This window comes from Cyprinus carpio, chromosome B1 (assembly GCF_018340385.1).
Source record: "Cyprinus carpio isolate SPL01 chromosome B1, ASM1834038v1, whole genome shotgun sequence".
Taxonomy (NCBI): domain Eukaryota; kingdom Metazoa; phylum Chordata; class Actinopteri; order Cypriniformes; family Cyprinidae; genus Cyprinus; species Cyprinus carpio.
The window spans coordinates 16,267,387-16,288,045 of NC_056597.1; the positions used below are offsets into that span (position 1 = coordinate 16,267,387).

Genomic DNA, 20,659 nt, shown 5'->3' on the forward strand with positions numbered 1-20,659 from the left:
AGTACTCACATTATCATATCCATACCATGCTAAAATCTGCTAGTAATATGTATGCTAATAAGTTGTGTAATAGTGTTCCCTAATTTAAACCCAATGTTTTTGCTATGTATTTAGTCCTGAAGAAACTTCAAGATAATAATATGGCCTTCAATTAATGATCACCTACCATGGTCAGCAAAATCTCTGTCAACACAGTTAGTGGGCAATTAGACATTGGTTTTCATGTAAACTGGCAGAGGAGTATAAACGGAGGTCAATATGTAAATTATTTTAGACAATTATATAACATGCCATCCCATTTTTGTGAATTATAATTATTTAGTTTCTTTAGGTCTAATAACTGAAATTATTTAGGGTCTACCTGTGATTTTAGAAACACTGCACTAAAAGTAACAGGATTGGAGAGCAAAATATCTAGACAGATAAATACAGTTGACAGGAGAATGATCTTTTAATGTGTGATAAGTTACTCATAATGGTGCAGTGTGCACCAAAACAAACAACACTAAAATGTCTTTAAATGTGTACAGGGCCACATGCATGTGTCTTGTAGAAAGTGCTAGATTTAATGCGCAAGTCTCAAAGACACTCAATGTGTCAACACAACATAAGCCCATGATGGGGCCCGATGTAAATCCAATGTAACTCTGGAAATTTAACAATGCATGAGCAAGCAGTAGACAACTGTACTATTTTTAAGCCAAGAAGAAATGACCAAATGCATTCATTTGAATTTAGGAATCATGCATGCTTGGTTTGATATTCATTCTACTTTAGGCATGTTTCCAGATTGCTTAGACTATCCAAAGAGTGAACAAAATGTTAACATGCTGGAGTGAGAAATGTTTGGACATCCCTGGCGTTCTAAAGCTACTGGAAATGAAGGGGACAGTGAAAATGGTGGAGAAGTATAAAAATTTTAAAAGTAAGTGAGCTGTTTCCATAACTAGAGCAGCATTTCTATATTCCACTGGGACGAAGAAATCCTTGGAAAACATCATCCTCCCTGAGCAGCTCTGTTCTTCAAAGAACTCCGGCTCATTGAAACTGCCTTCAGGGGCAAGTTCCTCGATTTTAATTCAGGCGAGTTCCTCAAAACGTTAGATATTCTATTACATCAGCCAGTATCTTGGTATAACTTTAGTAAAGACCATGGGATTTCTAACTAGGGTTCTAGGGGGGTGCTAGGGGGTCTGTGGAAATTTGAAAATAAAGACTCTACAAAATGAATATTAACAGTAAAAATAAAAAAAATAAATAATAATAATAATAAAATCTGCATGTTTGAAAAACTTTTTTAGTACAAACCCTGAAATACAATGTCATGGATACATTGTGAAAGGGTCCAGACATAAAAACTAGCCATCGGCATCAGATATCTAATCATAAACTAAACTGAAATAAATGGTTGGCTCATTAAATATACATGCACTTTGTACAGATGAAATTTCACATGCTGTGTTCAGCTTCAGCATTTAATGATGCAGTTAATATGTTTAACAAATTGCAACTAGCATATTTATCAGGCAACATAACCATGGACAAACATTCATTAAGCAATAAATATGCAAATAACATTGTTAAAGTGTTGTAAAGGTGTGGTCACAATAGTGAAATTTCACAGCCAAAAAAAGTCAGTTGTCAATTATCAATACTGCAGTGATGTATGAAGCACAGCTGACAGCGGTCACTTTCAAACCAAGCAGCTTCTGTTGGTCAGTATGGAGAATATGTGTGACCAACTCGTGAAATCTTTTGCCCTCATGTAAAATTCCTTATTGGCTGGATTCCTATTGAAATTACTGCATTTTGCCAGAAAGAATTCTTTAAATCATGGTAAATGTGACCGCACCTCAAAGGGATAGTTCATCCCAAAATGAAAATATTGTCATCATTTATGTTGTTCCATACCTGTATGCTTTCTTCTGTTGAACAAGAATGTTGGTAAGTAAATATTTAGCCAATGGCTTCAATAGTATTATATCCCATACTATAGAAGTCAATGGCTATCATCAACTGTTTGGTTACCAACATTCTCCAAAAAGAAACTTACATAGGAAGGTTGAGTTAATGATGACAGAATTTTCATTTTTGGGTGAACTGTCCCTTTAAGGTGAGGAGTGCTGCAGGAGTGATGCATTTTTTTGTAGGCCAAAACCCTGTTGAGCAGAAGCAAAGCAAGCTCTGCATCCGTTTTCAAGTAGGCATACACTCCTCCATTTCCTCAGCAATAAAAAGCTTTACCTATGTTCACTGTTATGTTGCTTCTTTTATGGCTAATTTATTTAACACTTTCATCTTATTCTTTAAGGACATTTGGCTATATTTATTTTTTTCTTGCAAAACTGCATGGCCTTTATGAACCCTCCCAAAGCCATGTGGAGCACTTTTTTTATGATGGACAGATGCACTTTATTGGAATTCTACTGGATTATTGAATATCAGCAGCCATTTACTGCCATTATAAAGCGTAGAAGAACCAGGACAAATATATATATATTTTTTTCAATATAACTCTGACTGTATTTGTCTGAAAGAAGAAAGTTGAGGGTGAGTAAATCATGGGGTAATTTTTGGGTGGACTAGCCCTTTAATTACTAATCTGTGTCATAAAAAGTTTAATATAACAAATCATTATTATGTTAAATCAAGAAGTGAAAGTGTACAAATAGAGTTTCAAATGTGTCTTAATTTAACATAAGAGGACGCTCATCAGATGTGAAGTGTACAGCATAAAGAATGTAATTTTCTCTCTTACCAGCAGGGCGCAGGAGTGCAAAAGAAACATCTTTATCACTATATTCAGTAATATGCAATCAATACATGCGCAAAATGAATCAAACTGTAAGTTCAAGAGTGAAAAAGAAAGCAGAACACGGTTTAAAGGTGTTTTAATGTCAAAATCAAACTTTTACATGTCACATATCAAACTTTCAAACCATTTCAACCCCTTTTGATTTGTTATTTGTCATAACAAATGCAATGAACGCTCCATGAGAGAGAGCTTCAAAAACTCCTCTTTCACATAGCATAAAAACAGAGAAATAAAAAACATTTTCCTCACAGGTGCAGGATTAAAGACCGTCAACATGCCTTTCAGGTTAAAGTTCAGTGGTCATTTCTCTACAGGGTAGCAGTAAAATGGCAGATGTTGGGAGAGTACATGAGTTCAGTGTTTATCTCATAAAAAAGTTCAAGTGAATGTTACGCTTTAGACACAATGTTATTTTGCCCTCCCCTTTTAGCAGTGAGTTGAACTGTTAGGTAAACGTGCAGTAAAAAAAAAAAAAAGAAAGAAAACATACGGTTTCATATACGTAGTCCGTTATGCACCCCATACTGTACACTACTTACAGACTGCTGTATAACAGCATATTTAGCCTATAAACCTTGAAAGGAAACACGGCATCTTTAGAGACAGATTCCCTCCTCTCGAGTCCTCCGGTTTCACAAACCCTGTTTAGGCCAGTTCAGCAATTTCCTCTCATCCAGGCACTGAACCGCAGGTTCTGGGCTAGTCTTTTTCAGGTAAGTTTGTGCACCAGTGCTTCCAGTAAAACTGAAATAGCTGGACAGATTTTGGCATAGATGGACTGGAGTCCACCAGTCCCGCTCCAGACCCAAGGCTGTTCCGTGAAGTGAAAGAGATGAGTCTGCAATTCTCACCATGGGAAGCCAGGAAACACGCACACTTCGGACACCGTTTACAGGTACAGTGAGTCTGAAAAAGGGAAAGGGTGAGAAAACAGGCTCCCCAACAGTATGGCCTTGTGAGGACAAATTCGGAGCGCAGACTAAACCTCAGCGTTGATAATGGGCCGAGAACACACACTGAATCTCAAGTTTCCTGAGAGTTGGTGAAATACATGTCAATTTGTTCTTATCAATCAGATTGTACTTACAATGCATATCAAGAGCTAAAAAAAAGCCATTCCTAAACTCAATTTGAAAATTCCAGAGGCTTGATGAGGTGCCAAGACCTGGACGAGGCTGCCGTAAGATTAACAAAGACTCATTAAAATGTCTTGATTTGTTTGAACTGTAATACAGGTATTTGAACAACTACATTGTGTGTGTGTGTGTGTGTGTGTGTGTCATTTCTGGCTAAATTAAAGATCTAGCTCTTCAACGACCTCGCTTTGAATTCACACACGCTCGCACACTCCCCTCCTAAACAGGTTATATCCTCAGAAAAACAACAAAATCTGATTCTTATTTAACAAAATAAGCATTAGATCATCCTCATGCAGTGTTGCCTTTAAAGAAATTTGGTTTAAATATGAGCTCTACTTAAAAGGGATGAGATACAGTATATTTGTCGTTTATAGTATAGTATAGATGTATCTAAACATTGTTGAATGCCCCTGTGTATGCACTTTACACAGATGATTAGTTATTCAAATACACTTCAGTGTCTTATATACTAGTTGAAGATCAAGCAGGCAAAAATGCTACATCTACTTTCAAAAAACCATTTCTCAAAAAAAGCCTCAGGTATGCCAAAATGTCCGTTTATACAGTACATACACTTTTACACACACATCTGCATTAAATGGATATAGACATGTATCAGTGTGTGTGTGTGTGTGTATGTTTGTGCTGTGTACAGAGTATGTCACATGATTTAATTGGCTGATTTCAACTCTGAGATCTGATGGGATGGTAATTTAACAGTCATTGTGATAATTGCTCCATTACAGAAGCAATGAAATAGCGAAGAATTTAATCCGAAACCTATGAAGCACTACTGAGAGCTGTAGTATATTCCCATATTTGTTAATAAAAGAAAAACAAGTAGCTTTACAAATGATAAAAATGGATGATCAGACTTTTTTCTTTTTTTTCTATCTAAAAGTCTGTGATGAAAGAATTTACATGTCTAGTGTTTACCGTGTGACTGTAATTAAATAACCGTATTGGCTCAGCAACAGGAAACTAGAGATGCCGCTGTCGCCCTATGATTGGTTACGATTTCCTTTTTCCTGATGCTACATGGTTTTATTTTCATGAAGTGCCACAATTGGATGAAATGAGCATCCATTTATATGGTCTGTGATTGGATTTTGTCCATCAGTCCCCACATCGCCCCCTGTCTGTGGGAGGCCTAACATGCAAATGTTTGCCATTGACAAAGTATATCCAAGTTTATGAAAGAATAAAAGATGATTCACTTTTTCTCCTCAACTTTGATATTTTGCATCTAGAGAAATGAACTGATGATGAATTTTTGGCAAGGAGAAGACGCCTGTTTTGAACAGGTATGCGCTAGTCTCTCAATGATGCTCCTGCTTGATGCAGTGAAGTTGCTCTGGGCTGTCCCGTAGCGAGGGGGCTGCCTGCAGCTCACAGGTACACTTCCCTGCGAGACAGAGTGAGGCACGAGGTGGTCTTATAGTCGCCCCCCGTCCTCGTAAGCGGAATGACCTCTGGTGGGTGTGAGTCTTCTTCATCCGGACGACGGCCAAAGCCAGCGCTGCTGAACGTGTCATAGGATGCCGAGGTCATTTTCCGGTTCAGGAGATTACGGTTGTGGTCGCCCATGTTCCTGTTCCGGTCCCGACGGCTGAGCGTTCCGAGCGGATCTCCATTTGCGAGTGAATCCCGGACCTCCTCGCTTCCTCCGCTGCTCTTATCCGTACCTCCATCTCCGTCTTCCTCTCGGTCACTGTCGTCCTCCGTGTTGTTGTTGTTATCGCCGGGCGAGGCGAAGGTGGACAGTTGGGGTGGTTCCATGCGTCTGCGTGGTGATGGTGGCACAGGCATCCAGCAGGTGTCAGAGTGACCAAAATCATCACATTCTCGTGTGCACTTTCCTGTCAGAGCCACGTCAGGGAGCTGCCTGGGGTCTGAGGAACAGAAAAAGAGGCAGTTTTAGGATATCCTGTCATGGAACTGTCTCTACTGAAATATGGTCATAGGTCAAAATTTTTTGCTCAGACTGTCAAGTTTTAGACACTCATGATGTCCCTGGAGAATAAATGACTCTGTCTGTCTACAGTGTCGTCCAAAGGTCTGGGACCAGGTTCATGTCAGTTTGAGTACTGCTGTAATATACTACAAAGGAGAAGAACAAACCAAAACGAGAACAATCCAAATTCTTAGAAAATGTTTGAATGTTAATATTTTAATTTAATAACAAGGACAGAGTATAAAATAAAATAATAAAATAATAAATAAAAAAATAAAAAATAAAACAATTGACACTAGTGGTCTTTTGAACCTCACTCTACAATATAAAAATACTATAAAAATGCTTTAAAATTCTGTAAAATTCTTTAAAAAAAACACTGTTTAATTGTAAGTTCCTTTACTATATACCGTGACAAACTATAGTAGATCTAATGGGACATTTTAACTAGTTTTACAGTAAACACTGTTAAATGCACAGATTTTAGAAGTAAAAACACAAGTCATTATATAATAAAATGTAAACTGATATTCTCACAATTCCCTGAGACATTTAAATGTATTTTATAGGGCCCGATACTGCGTACCTGTACTCATGATTAAAGTACTGAGCCACTGCAATGGAGCAGCTCTAATGTGCTTTTAACTTAATTATAAAGTACCAAAGAGCAAAAAAAAAAAAAGAGAAGTGAATAGTAAAAGAAACAAAAGCTTCTAGAATACATTTTAATGGACATACTTAAGTGTGGAAATAACTGAAGTATCTATTTACTAAATGAACTAAGCCAACTCGCATACATCTTCTTTTAGTTTCTGTACCCAGTATGTTTAAAAATTATAAATGCCATGAAAATACAGGTATTTTTTTTGTCATATTTTACTCAGCCACATAATATTCCAAAACTTCATGACTGTCTTTGTTATGTGGAACATAAAATAAGCTATTCTGAGAATTGTCTTTGTGTGTTTTGTCTATACAGTGGAAGTTAAAATTAACCAAAACTGTTTAGCTACCAACATTCTTCAATATTTCTTCTTTTGAATTTTTTATTTTTGGGTGATCTACCCTTTAAAGCAAACAAAAGAACAAAAAGAACAAAAAAGAACATATGCGCGTTATTTTTCACTAGTGGTCTCAGACCTTTCCCACAGATGGCTTTTTACCATTTTCCACATGCTCCTCTTCGCCTACGCTCCCTTCTGGTGTTGTCCTTTCATATCCATCCTCAGGCAGTGGTAAAGATCCCAGTCTGGGTCCAGAGGAGCTCTTGCTGCTTGGGGTCTCAGAGTCCTCCACTCCACTATCATAGCAGCCTTGATCAGGAGCCTGACTCACCACAGAGAATGTCACTCTTCTGAGGGGCTGCGGAGAGACATGGGATTAAAACGTGATAGGTGACAGTAGGTATTACATCAGTGAAGATTATCTGTATATCACCTTTGTTTGATCTGATTTCACAATGATCTCTCTTAAATAGACAGACAGACAGACAGACAGACAGACAGACAGACAGACAGATAGATAGATAGATAGATAGATAGATAGATAGATAGATAGATAGATAGAAAGATAGATAGATAGATAGATAGATAGATAGATAGATAGATGATACAAAATTATTAAAATATAAAAATTAAAAACTCAAAATATTAATAACAACTACAATAGTATCTCAATTATACTAAATTGACACTTCAACTTTAGTTAAGGCTCTGGTATACTCAAAATTGAAGAATGAACAGGTGTGACATTATTTTGAACAAAATCAGGCCAAAATGAAATTTCAAGTTAGAATAATGAAAAATAACATATCAGATAATAGACTGTATCAGGTCCCCAAGCTCTAGTTTTAACCCTGCAACCATAGCATCAAGTTTTGCATTGGAAAGCACCACTCACATTTTCTTCAGAAAATATAAAAATATAGTTGCAAATTTAATAAGAAACAACACCTTTTATTACACCCCATGGAAAACTTTATGGCATGTGTTTTATGGCTTCATCTATAGGTGTGACTCCATCTCCCCAACCTAATCTCACACTAGCAAATCAGCACATTCAAAGTCTCAAACAAAATCATAAAGTCCCATTGTGGCTGCCTGAAACCGAAAGGAGATATGAAGGGAAAGTCTAGCCATCCAAACAAGTCCCACATTGTCCCTTTAGTGTCTAGTGAAGCAATGACTGACAGCTGTTAGGAGAACTGCCTTATGAGAAGCACATTTATATGCTCCGGTGTCTGCCTTAATCAAGACAATGTGAACAGAGAGAGAACTGGAGCGAGAGAGCACGTTAAATGAACAGAGTAATTATCTGATGGTTTCATTTTTCACTGGGGGGAAGTGGAATCGTAACAGAGAGGAGAGAGGGTGATGAATCAGACTTTATGGGTGTCAGGTGTCAAATGTAGCAAGCGACAAATGAACACTTATAGAACAAATCATCTGTTTTGTCTGCGAACCGATGTCTGACATGGTTCTGACACTTGAGAGGTTTTGCGGGACGGCAAGCCTGATCTGGAGTAGTCATGAATGGAGAATCAAAATGTTTTTGAAAATTACACATATAAGAGGGTAAAATATTGAATTATTAAAATTATTCTAAACATGCTTTACACAATACCTTTTATTGAAAGATACAGAAGTGCCAAGCCTTTTGTCCTTGGAGGCAACACAGGTAAGTACATTTATTTTTAATCTTGCATTGTGTTTGTAATAAATGTCAGTGTTTAAGACTCCTTTATCATTTTATCATTGTTTGAATGTTGCTAATAATATTGTTATATACCTGGACCAGAGATACTTGCTTGAATTGAATATTTGTAGTTTATTTTACCATTGCTACATTAACCCTTCACACAATGTGTAGTGTTTTACTGTTTTCATCTTTTAATTTCTTCTGCCTCATGTTTAAACACACGGCTTTATCACAGCACTTTCCATCTTGAGTATCAAACACAGCATGCAGTAAAGGAGGACATAGATACAGCATGATGAAGTTAGCCAATCATAGCAATGGGCATTTACTTCCGATTTTGCCCCATAAAAAATTATGTGAAGTTTCACAGAATGAAAATGAGGAAAAATATAATTTTTACAAAAATTGGACCTTCTTTGGTGCAACAAATTAGCAAACTTTATAAATTAACCTTGTGAAACATAATATCAAAGTCTGAAACTGCATTACCCCTTTAAAAAAAGACCACACATACTGTGCATTACATTCTGCTTTTTTATTCCTTAAGTATTCAATATACAGTACAGTGCACACACACACACACACACACACACACACACACACACACACACACACACACACACACACACACACACACACACACACACACACACACACACACACCCTCACACACACACTCTCTCTCTCTACTCAGCTTTATGTTGAGCCAATCAATGCAGTGCTCTTGACCCTTGCTGGAAGTCTCAATGGGATGCTGTTTTATTGACCCATAATTCCCCACCATCGTTTACTAACTCCATTCCTCACTTTTCTCGGAATTTCTGCCTTTCAATTAAGACTGGGGATCTCCTCAGGTCTAACTCATACACTGAGTGCAGCTCTCCTGGACGCTAGAGAGACAAACATTGTGCAGTTACAGATACATTATATAAGTGGTTTCTCAACTGGTGCATAGTGACCCAGAAATGAGTTGCAGGTCTGTTCTGATTATAAACTGCAGGGGAAAACAATTCTGAATGGAAATTAAAAAAAATGCAACTAACCATTTAATCATTATTCAGTCTGTATAGAATAATAAACAGCCTTATGAACTTTCAGTGGTGACATCAAAATTTATTTTTTGCTTTTTGCAGCTACTATTATCTGAAGAGACTTACACTGCACTTAGGGTATAATTTTTTCAGCCCAAGCATTCCCTGGGAATTGAATTCATGACCTCTGTAGGGCCCTATGAAATCCATTTTTTTTTTTTTTTTTTTTATCAATACTAGTATGCTATGAAATGTGTTTTATTTATATACCAAGCTCTGCTGTTTGAGCTACAGGAATGCATTTCAAAATCAGTTCTACCAATAAAAAACTCTTCTATATATAGTTTTTTTTTTGGCCCGAAGTCATCATAATTCAACAAAACCCATTTCTTGCTATGAGAACTGTACACTGGCTCATTTGACTGTATGAGGGTGGGACTAGAGGCTCAATAACATGGGTGGGAATATAAGCCTGTTTGCTGCATTGTCTTATCGACACAGTGGAACCAATCAGATTACGGCGGATTTCATGTTGAATTGCCAAGCACTGCTGGTTTATGTTTGCCACTGTATACCGATTACCCAAGCCTGCATTTACACTAACGCCTTCATTTAATTTGTTTGATGAAGATTAATTAACTTCATATTTAAGAACGATATCAACATTTAAATCTTAGAAAGTAGCTCATGAAGAACATTTCAGAACATTGTGGAGCATCATTTTATCCATACAACTGCCTGAAGGGTTTCTAGAAATTTCCCACTGAATTGAGTTTCACCTACTCACTTTCGAGGTTTCATAGCTAATGTAGCTATACAATAGGTTGCTCCAAATAAGCTGCACAGAATCAATTTTAGCTGAATATTTTGCTTCTTTGGCTGAGAAAGTGTAATTAGCAGAGAAAGCAGCTAAAGGTTTGTCTTAAGGTTTGTTGGAGTTTCCCTAAATAGCGAGCCATTGTTTTAAGTAGTTATCATTAAGCTTAGTTTAAGAGTGATTCTCACTGTCATTGTGTATTATCTATTGAGCAACGCTTTCAATTAAAGCCTTGCTAACCTGTGGGTTAAGGTCTCTTATAAGAAGAGGAAAAATCACAAATGAGATCTCTTTAATATCTTTGTTTCTCTTAACTGAGTTTAAATGGTGAATAAATGGAGCTGTTACTTAAGTCTCTTGCTTCTCTGATTTTTTTTTTCTTCCTGAGAAAAAAGGCCACTGTAATCTCAAGTGTGTCTCTTCTAAAATTTCAAAAAAGGAAAGTAAATAGATTTCAACTCATCTCGTTTAAGATATCGTTTTTTATATTCTTCCAAGGCCAGATAAGTGCTAGTCAAAAACGGTGTCTCTTTATGAGAAAAAAAAAAAAAAAAAAAAAAAAAAATTATATATATATATATTCAAAGATCTGAGGTTGTGAGATTTAATAATAATAATAATAATGATCACATCTTCTACAGAAATATATGAATATATATAATATTAATATTTAATATATTATATAATAAATGTTTCTTGAGCACCAAATCAGCATAGAATGATTTCTGAAGGTTCATGTGACACTTAAGATTGAAGTAATGGCTGCTGAAAATTCTGCTTTGCATCACAAGATTAAATGACATTTTAAAATATATTAAAATAGAAAATATTTGTTTAAAATTATAATAATATTTCAAATTAAAAATATTTTCAAAAATACATTTTAAAACATCTTTCCAACCCCAAATCTTTGAACGGTAATGTACATCTGAAACGAATCTTACACTCCAGTGAAGAAGAACATAGAACTTCATCCTCTTCTGCACCATATATTTGAGTAAACCTTTGAATAAAATGTTCCACTGGGCTCTTTAATATGCAGATATAATGCATATTTAGAAGCTGCACCTGTATATCATGTTACATTGCTATCTATGAAAAATAGAATGTTTTACAGTATACTAATTGTATATAATTAGAGTATATCATTTGAGTTTTTGTAGCACACACGCTATTCCATATTGTCGCAATATGATGAGGCATATTGTTTGTGTGGGAGGCAGAAACTGAGAGCGCATCAGTCACAGAGGTTAAGCTTTTGGCTTTGTGGTTGTTTGTGTTTGTGAGAGAAAAGTTTGGCTAAAGACACAGAGGTTTGGCTGTGTGAATGTGTGTGAAAAGCAGACTCTGGCTAAAGTCACAAAGGTTGGGCTTTTGGATGTGTGTGTGTGTGTGTTCTTGGGTCTTGGCTGGGGTCCAGTCAGTCCACCAGCAGCAGAAACAGAGCTGATAGAATATTAATGGACTTTGACGGCAAACATTAAAAACCAACCCTTTAATCTGACACAGGCCATTTCCTTTCTCTTTCCAGCATGACATCCAACTGTGTCTGTGTATGTTTACTGATGTGACTGTCTGTTAAACCAGGTGTGCATCACAGCCTGCCTGCCTTTGTGTGCTCGCGCTTGTGTGTGTGTGTGTGTGTGTCCACATCTACAGCGGTGTGCATGCACATCTAACAATCTTGTTTGTGAGGTTTCAGGCCTGAGTGTGTGTATGTGTGTCTGCTTTCCGCAGTCATCAACATAATTAGAGAGAAACACTCTTACCTGACGGCTCAAAGGAAATTAACGAGGCCTGATTAATTAGTGCTTAGCCTCTCCTCTGCGTTCTATGACTCTGCATATTGAAAGGGCATGCCGCATACAATGAATAATTCAAGTTAGCTGATTTGGATATGGATCTATAGTGTGTTCCAACTAAGTACATTCAATTAGTGACATCATTCAAACAGCATAGAAGAGACCCTCAGGCCTCTGCCATTAACTGTAAAATCAGTTTTATTCACGATTAGTGTGCAAAAACTGTCCTGTTAACTATCCTGCATATTCCATTGCATTTTTGTCTGAATTATAACTTTTCTCTTCTATTAATATTCTTTTCTAGTCTATTCTGTTCTCTCTCATCTAGGGAGCAAACGTTTTCAACAAAATCTCAGATTTGCCCAGATAAAAGTTTAAACAAGAAGTCTTCAGAGATTTCAATGTAAACTCAAACATTTCTCATCAAATTCTTCCAAAACAGAGACCTAAAAGGGTTAGTTCACATAAAAATGACAACCCTGTCATGTTTCATAAGAGAACCAACAGCGTGATGCATCCCTACTCATATTTTGTTCATTGTTGAATCATTCTCATTCATGTACTGACTCTCCCTTATGAATCACATGCCTGCTTTATCTCCCCTCAAAGAATGATTCTTGAATAAGCAAGTGACATTCAAGTGTGGGTGTAAAGGATAATATCATTGGTTGGACATATGAGAATGAGGCTTAAAGAGATTCTAAACGGTGCAACCCATGGTCATTAAAAATGTCACAATTCAAAATGATATCACGTTGCTTTTGTACTTAGACTAAACCCAAAACCTAAGTGTTAGTGTTAACCAAAGCTATAAAAATGCATTTGCTGAAGCATGAATGCCATTTTAGCTTGCTTCTACAAGTCTTTGAACTTTTTTCTTGTGACTCGTGTTTCACAGGCTTTTACGAGAGCAAGTACAGTGTTTTACCAGGTGAGGTACCAAGCAAGTTTACCATGTCAGAAAAGCCATATATGTGTATCTGGTTATGTGATGCAATTAGTTTACGAACAATGCACTATGGTAAAAGTGTTTTGAGGACATAACATAGTATTCTTAAAAGAAACCACACAAATATGTCTTTATTAGATGACAATTTACTCCTGTAATAATACTTTTTTGTTGTTTTACTGGCACTAGGTTTTTTTTTTTTTTTTCACCTGGAAATTGAAGTGATTTTTTTTGTGTAAGTACATATTTTGCAAAAAAATTGATGTAGGTTTTTTTTTTCTTTTCAATGTGCCTATGTTGAAGCTGTTTAAATCTTTTTAGCATACGAAAAGTACTGGGACATCTAAATTTGCCATAAGCTTTTCAGACTTGTTTTAGTCTTTTTAAAAAAAACAAAAAACAAAAAAACAAATCTGTTGTGCTAATGATTCAATGACTCACTCACTCCTAATGCACAAAAGTAGATGCACTTGTCACCACCTACTGCTAATGTATTGCACCTATAGTATTCACCTATGTAATAGCATATTATGCTGGAGGGACAGCTAAACAAATCAATGAAGAGAAACAGAATGAATCTTTCTTTGATTAAAAATTTGTTTCTAAAAAAATATTTTCTGTTTAGTGGTAGGAGGAAAGTCTTAGGGTTTTTTTTTTTTTTACAGAATTTTCTTTTGTCCTGAGCTATGAAAGAGTCGCCTGTAAGCAATAAAGTTTTCTTCTTGAATAGCAGTGTTTGCCCAAAAGGCAGCAATACATGACACAAGTATTTACAAATGTGGGTCTTAAAGGCATTAAAGGAAGATGTAAAATTGCACTCACACAGAGAGACAATTTTCCGTTGTTGGTTTACTTTAGTTTAGTATTCACTCAAATGCCTGTCCTGTGGAAAACAATTTCAATCGCCTGTGTGTAACCACAGCAAACACTGACAGTTATTAATACAAGCAGGTGGCAACCTGACAAGCGTAAGTTTGTGTAGGATGGAGATATACGGAAAGACGCACACATCATTTACAATTTCCTGAACGTCTCCTGCTCAATGACATGAGAAGGATAAGTGAACGTGTGCACCGGACTGGAGTTTTTGCAGCGGGATAAAGGTCACAGAGATGCGTATGTGTTCTGCAATAGCGTGACAGATACTCCTGATGATCATCCTGCACCACGGCTCGCTCTGACTGCAGCATTTTACACTAACGCTCCCCCTCACTCTTACTTTCAGCTCTCTTCCTTCTCCCTTGTTTCTCCTCATAATCCGTAACTCTCATTCCTTTTTCTTCCTTGAATTCCCTTGCTGTTATAACCTCGATCGTTCATTCAGCCCACCTTTGAATTCTCTCATCTTTCTCTGTATATCTCCCATCCTCTCTCTCTTTCTTTTTTCCTCTCTCCCAGCTCCAGGTGATTTACAGGGCTGCTCAGCAGTATCTGAGTATCAGCACTGAGTCTGTGTGAGGAATAATAATCACCATGCAGTGAAAGAGGCACTGCAGAGAGAGAGAGAGAGAGTCATGGAGGGAGAGTGAGAAAGAGAGATTTGGAGAGTGTGTCATGAGAAGAGCAGCGAGCAAACAGAGGTAAGAAGTGGTTGCGCTAGAAGACACACACACACACACACACACACACAAACACACACAGATATACAAGCGTGGATTAGCGCACATTAACTGTTGCAGTAGGGTTATCAACTGACTGCAATACAAAGTCACGAAGGAAGACGGGCACCAGTGCCCCTTAGTGGACAAAATCAAGCACTGTCAATTTCTCAAACATGCTGTGAATGGAATGACATCAGTGCTTTCTTACACACTCTTTAATAATAATATTGAGCCTCAGGTCTGCCGTATACTTTGATTTTTGCGAGATTTATACTATTTTTAAAACTTGTTTTTGGCATTTTTATTGATAGTCTTGAGGGGACAGGCTAAGGAGCAGAAAAAGGGTTGAAGGCTTGAGAAATTACATGAGCAGAATTTGATATCTTGGATCATGCGCACTCTGGGATCAGAATATTAACATTATACTTCTTAAGAAATTTAAAAAGAAAGAGTTTCAAGATTCAAAATCTGCCATGATGGCAGCATAGTATTTGCATAATGACTCATTAGTCTATCCTTTCTCACACTGACAGCATTTACACTGACAGTAATCGATACACATTATTTGTATTGATTTAAATGCAACCAATATAATAATAATAATAATCAAAAGTGACAGTAAAGACATTTATAATAAGATTTCAAAAGATTTCTTTCACATGAATGATCTTTTGAACTTAACATTCAACTAAGAATTAAAAAAAAGAAATGTCTACAATGTGTGTGTGTTTTTTTTTTCTTTTTTCTTTTTTTTTCTAGAGTAACATTGCTAACTAACTCCCACTGGCTGTTATATATACATCACATTTTATGTTATATATCACATTTTAAAATTTTGTTTAAGGCTTTTATACACATTGCGTGACCTTACAGTGAGTTTCTCCATTATAATTAGTTTAATGAAGCCAGACATCTGACTTCAGTCAAAGCGCCACAGCTGAGTCAAAGTCAAACAAGTGTAAGCACTTAATTCCTAGAGGAACCAAAGTGCATCGTCTGAAGCAAAGCTGTTTAACCAGCCACACAACATTTGGGACAGATTAAGCTCTTGAGTGGAGGGCAAACTAATCCATATGTGATTGGGCTTTGACTGAATAAAAGATAATGATTAGGTGCATGTTTGACAGACGTCTCTTGTCTTCCTGGTTCGTTTCGTTGAGAACAATGCTCACTTAATGAGGGTGTCCTGATAGTAGCAAGCACTGTGTGTGTGTGGAGGTGATATTTATGGTTTTTCCCTCATCATCGTCTCAGACTTCCACATAAAAGTCTCATTGTGCTTTACGAAGTAAACAGGATGCTTCAGCTACAGCCTTGCCTTCATATGTGTGTGTGTGTGTTGTGCATAGGAATTTCACATGTGTGTGTCTGGGTATATATCTATGGTGAGACAGAGAAATTTAATGAATACCCACTTGTGACAAAAAGCTATACCCACACATACACATGCACACACACACCGTCTTCTATTGTCCATTTTATACTGACCAGCAACCAAACAAAGCAGTTCTGTTACAGACACCACAAAAATAAAAATATAAATACTTAGTGAAGTGAGTAAGGATGTCTTGCAATGTGTGTATAATGAGCTGTATAAGTATGTCCTGTGCCTGATGACTTATTTTCACATGCAGAAGAGCTCATGCTATGTAAGACGGCGTTTTTAATCAGTTATGCTACATGCAGTTTTGACAACGAACATACATGTATGCACGAGCAATCTTGGCTCTGTTTCCTGTCAGAAACTTGTCATTGAGGTGACATTCGGCGAGATGAAAATACGTAATCATGCGATTTTCACAGTCTCTGAATGCAAAACAATAAATTTGTACACACCTACACTCAGCGGCCCAGACAGCGAACACACCCCTGTGTCACGCATAGTTTTAAACAAAATGTCTCACGACATGCTGCGGTTGCTGTGACAATAACTTCAGTGTGTGTATGCGTGTGACACAGAGGGGCGTTATTAGGCAGAGCACACTACACTCTTTCAGTCTGCCTCCCCATTCTCAATTCCTCTCAGACGCAATCGCTCATCTCTGTGAAGCCTTCATCATCTAGGTTCATCTTATGACGTCCACTGTGAGAATAGGCTCTTTCTGTGACAAAGGCATAATTAACATCCAGTGTCGGGGAGTAGCTTACTAAAAGTAGTGAACATCCGTTAACCTCGTGCTTCAGAATGACAGTATGTCTGCTGTTTTCAAAAATGGTTTGCAGTTGCCGAGTGAGTTTTTAACAAGTAAATGTGTAATATATAAGGCGGCAAACAATTTGAGGTACTAATCAAACATTGTGGGGTAAATATCGTCTTATATAAAGCATTTAAAAAATATATTATTTTCAGTGAATCAGTTCACTTGAATGGTTCAATTCAATGCACCGGTTCAATCAAATTATTCTGTTTAGGTAATATGGTCTGCGAGAAAATAATTTATAAAAAAAATGAGTGCAGGCAGTCTAAGTACAGCATAGTTCAAACCAGTGGCATGAAAACACCGGTGTCGCGGCCCAAAAATCAGACCGGCCCACCGGGAATCCTCTTGGTGCTCCCGATAAGCCAATCCGGGCCTGGATCTGTCTACAGTAGTAGATATATGCAGTCAGCAGGCCGTTGGTTTATTATTATTATTATTATTTTTTTTTTTTTGGCATCTCCAGTTGGTCCTGTTCGGTATCACAACTTGACTTCTCTTAAATGTAAAAAAAAGCTTTTTGCTGTTGCACTGTACACAGACTATAAAATTCAGATATTTTTTTTTTCTTTTATATGTGCTTATATGGGCTCCTTTGGTGTCCTTTTGGAGTTTCTAAGTGTCCTTTTTTGGAAAGACATCTAAGGCTAGGTCCACACGAAGCCAGAGCTTTCCCTGTCCGATCTTTTTTTTTTTTTTCTCGTCTCAAGAAATATCTGCGTCCACACGAAACCACAAAACTGACACAAAACGATGTAGTATACATGCCAGACCAGTATGTTGCCCTGTAATTTTGCCACAGAGATACACTAAAAATGGAGAAGAAGACTTGGACTATGCGCGTAAACTTTGTGCACGGTATACAAACGAACATGGAACAATACATTTATTAATTGGGTTAATGTTAGTTAGTAAAAAGGCAATCGATCAGTGTTTGTTCATGTTTTTTTCTTGCTGTTACGTGACATAGCGCTGACTAGCAGCGAGACGTGGGCTGATGATGTTATTGTTTCAGAAAATATATGGATTCACTGTCCACACAAAAACGCAAGGGTGGCGTTTTCAGATTTACCCACCCTGGGACCTGGTTTCAAAAAATATATCAGTTTCACACTTCCAAAACGCCGGATTCCTGTGGACGAAATGCCTATACGATACAAAATGTGTGTGGACGAGGCCTAAATTTATCTTGAAAAAAGCTTGCAGAAATAATCTTGTGGTTTACTTTGCTGGATATAGCAAATGATGACAAAATAAACATTTGAAACAAGATAAATGGTCTATGGTTATCAGATTAAAAATTTTAATTGATTGACAGGCCTAATATATATATATATATATATATATATATATATATATATATATATATATATATATATATATATATATATATATTTTTTTTTTTTTTTTTTTTTTTTTTTTTTCTGTTAATCTGTTGTTTTATGGAATTTAGTGTAAATGAATGGAATTTAGCGTAAATAGTGTAAATATATGAAGTGTAAATGCTGATCATCATTGTGCAAATAAAATAAAATAAACTACACAAACTAAAATACATGTGTAAAAAGAAGTAGCTAACTACTAGCATAGGTCAACAATGTCAAAATACTGTCCAGCTCTCCATTCCCTCTGCTACATTTCCCCCCCTGCTTTAGTTTTAAGCCATAAAATATTCAGACCATTAAATGCAAACATTAAATCACTCTGCACTTTAATAAATTCCAATCCAGTGGAATAACGACCAGCATAAACCATCATAAAGACAATATTAGGCCCCGCTCTTTAAAGACCATGTTGTTGTAAACATCCATTTCACAAGTTCCTGTTCATTTTATACTTGAGTGTGATGAATGTAAATTGGTTTGGTTTACTGTCCAAAATAAGGGGGCTTGAGCCCACCCCCACCTCCCGGACATATTTAATTATAAAAATTAAGGTGGAGTCAGGGTGGTGGAGGGATGCCAGGAGAACTATCAAAGGAGTGAGGTAAGCAGCTGTGTATATATCCGTTGTGGCATGATTAGCAGAATTAGATGAACAAGCTCCTCCTGAACATCCGTTTGGAACTCAGTTATGATGTCTCATGTATCTATCACATACTGTATATATACAGAAGTTATTTTTCAACATATTACTGAAAGAGAAAGAGGACAGATGACTTAAAATGATGAGGGGAACATAATCGGGACACAACCCCAGATTCGAACCCTCATTTCTCACCACAGATCAATGTGTCTGACCACTAGCCTGCGGCTCAAACAAAATGTCAAATGTTTTGTGGAATATCATACTGTACGCTTTATCAGATCCGAATATAACTGATGGCTTACAGGGCTCCTAAGGGAGATTGTTGTTCATGTTTTCTTATGAAATACTAAAACTGTCACAACCACTGGATTTTAAGGAATGCTGATATAACCTGAGATCAGGTCAGCGATTGTGGCCTGATGGAAACAAAATGTAATACTACAAAAAGCTAAAAAGGTTAGTTCACCCCCAAAAAATTAAGTTTGGTAATTATTTACTCACTCTCATTCTGTTTTAAGCCTGTATCACTAACCCTAAAAGCTTAGAACTGAGCAAAGTGGGGGAAAAACAGTTTATAGTCCTGCCTCTGGAAATACACAACATATGAGAAGAAAAAAAATCAATCCATTTAGCAACAATAAACAACTGCAGCCCACAACTCAGCACTAAGAATGTATGTGTGTGTGTGTGTGTGTGTGAGAGAGAGAGAGAGTGTGGGGGGGGGGGGTAGTATATTTTAGAAGAAACTGAATAAAAGTCTTTTGGTGCTTAATTACAGTTAATTGGAATTAAATGAAATTTAGTGATTTTTGACCCACTTAAGTAGGATTTAAAGGAATAGTTTACCCCAAAATGAAAATTCTGTAATCATTTACTCACGCACAAGTTTGTGAGTAAGATTACTTTTATGCCAAAATATGCTTTACTGTAATTCCTACTGAAATGTGTATTTCATGTATTTAAACATATTTGTAACTACTCATCTGTAATGATGAATTTACTATTTAGTACATTGACATTATATTAACTTTAAATGTAATATTGAATTACACATTACAAGTGCTTCTTTTTTTCTATTTCAGTCAACACTTAAATGTAATAATTGAAAGCACACACAAAAAAGGTTATTAAAACATGTTTAAGCATGCAATTTGACTCTAACATGCTGTACTTTTAAAAGTGCATTTAAGTGCATTAAGACAATTATAAAACTGTCTCTTATGTACACTTACACACATGTAAAAGGGTTAAGGCTTCAATATACAATATTTTCTGTAAGTACAGTTTTTTTTTAAAGTATACTATTAGGATTTAAAGTACACTACAAGTGCACATTCAATACAATTAAGCGCACTTCTCTTTCACAAGAATGATCAGATAAAACAACCATCAGTTAAAATTCTGTGCCAAAACAAATGCAAATGTGAAAATTCACTTTGACATTTCCTCTTGTTTGCTTATTTGATCATATCAGTTAATCAGGCATTTCCACTGCGCACGCTGTGAAATATGTGAATTTGTCTCTCCTCATAAGCTGCATTCGCTCGTCAGCAAGCGCACAAACACATACAGCAACTGCGACATCTCAGCGGGAGTTGTCTGACCGTGTCGTGCGACTGAAGCCTGAG

The 20,659-nt window shown here is 36.6% G+C and overlaps 1 protein-coding gene across 1 annotated transcript in view; it reads right to left on the bottom strand.

The window, feature by feature from the left end:
- Positions 1-2,874: 2,874 nt before the first annotated feature.
- Positions 2,875-20,659, bottom strand: part of LOC109064790 (protocadherin-7-like) — a 36,472-nt gene continuing 18,687 nt past the window's right edge. The window contains exons 3-4 of the mRNA XM_042716733.1: positions 7,072-7,270; positions 2,875-5,846 (exon numbers count right to left, since the gene is read on the bottom strand). Coding sequence (XP_042572667.1) covers positions 5,344-5,846; positions 7,072-7,270 — 702 coding nt within the window. The 3' untranslated portion in view covers positions 2,875-5,343. The remainder of the gene's footprint in view (positions 5,847-7,071; positions 7,271-20,659) is intronic.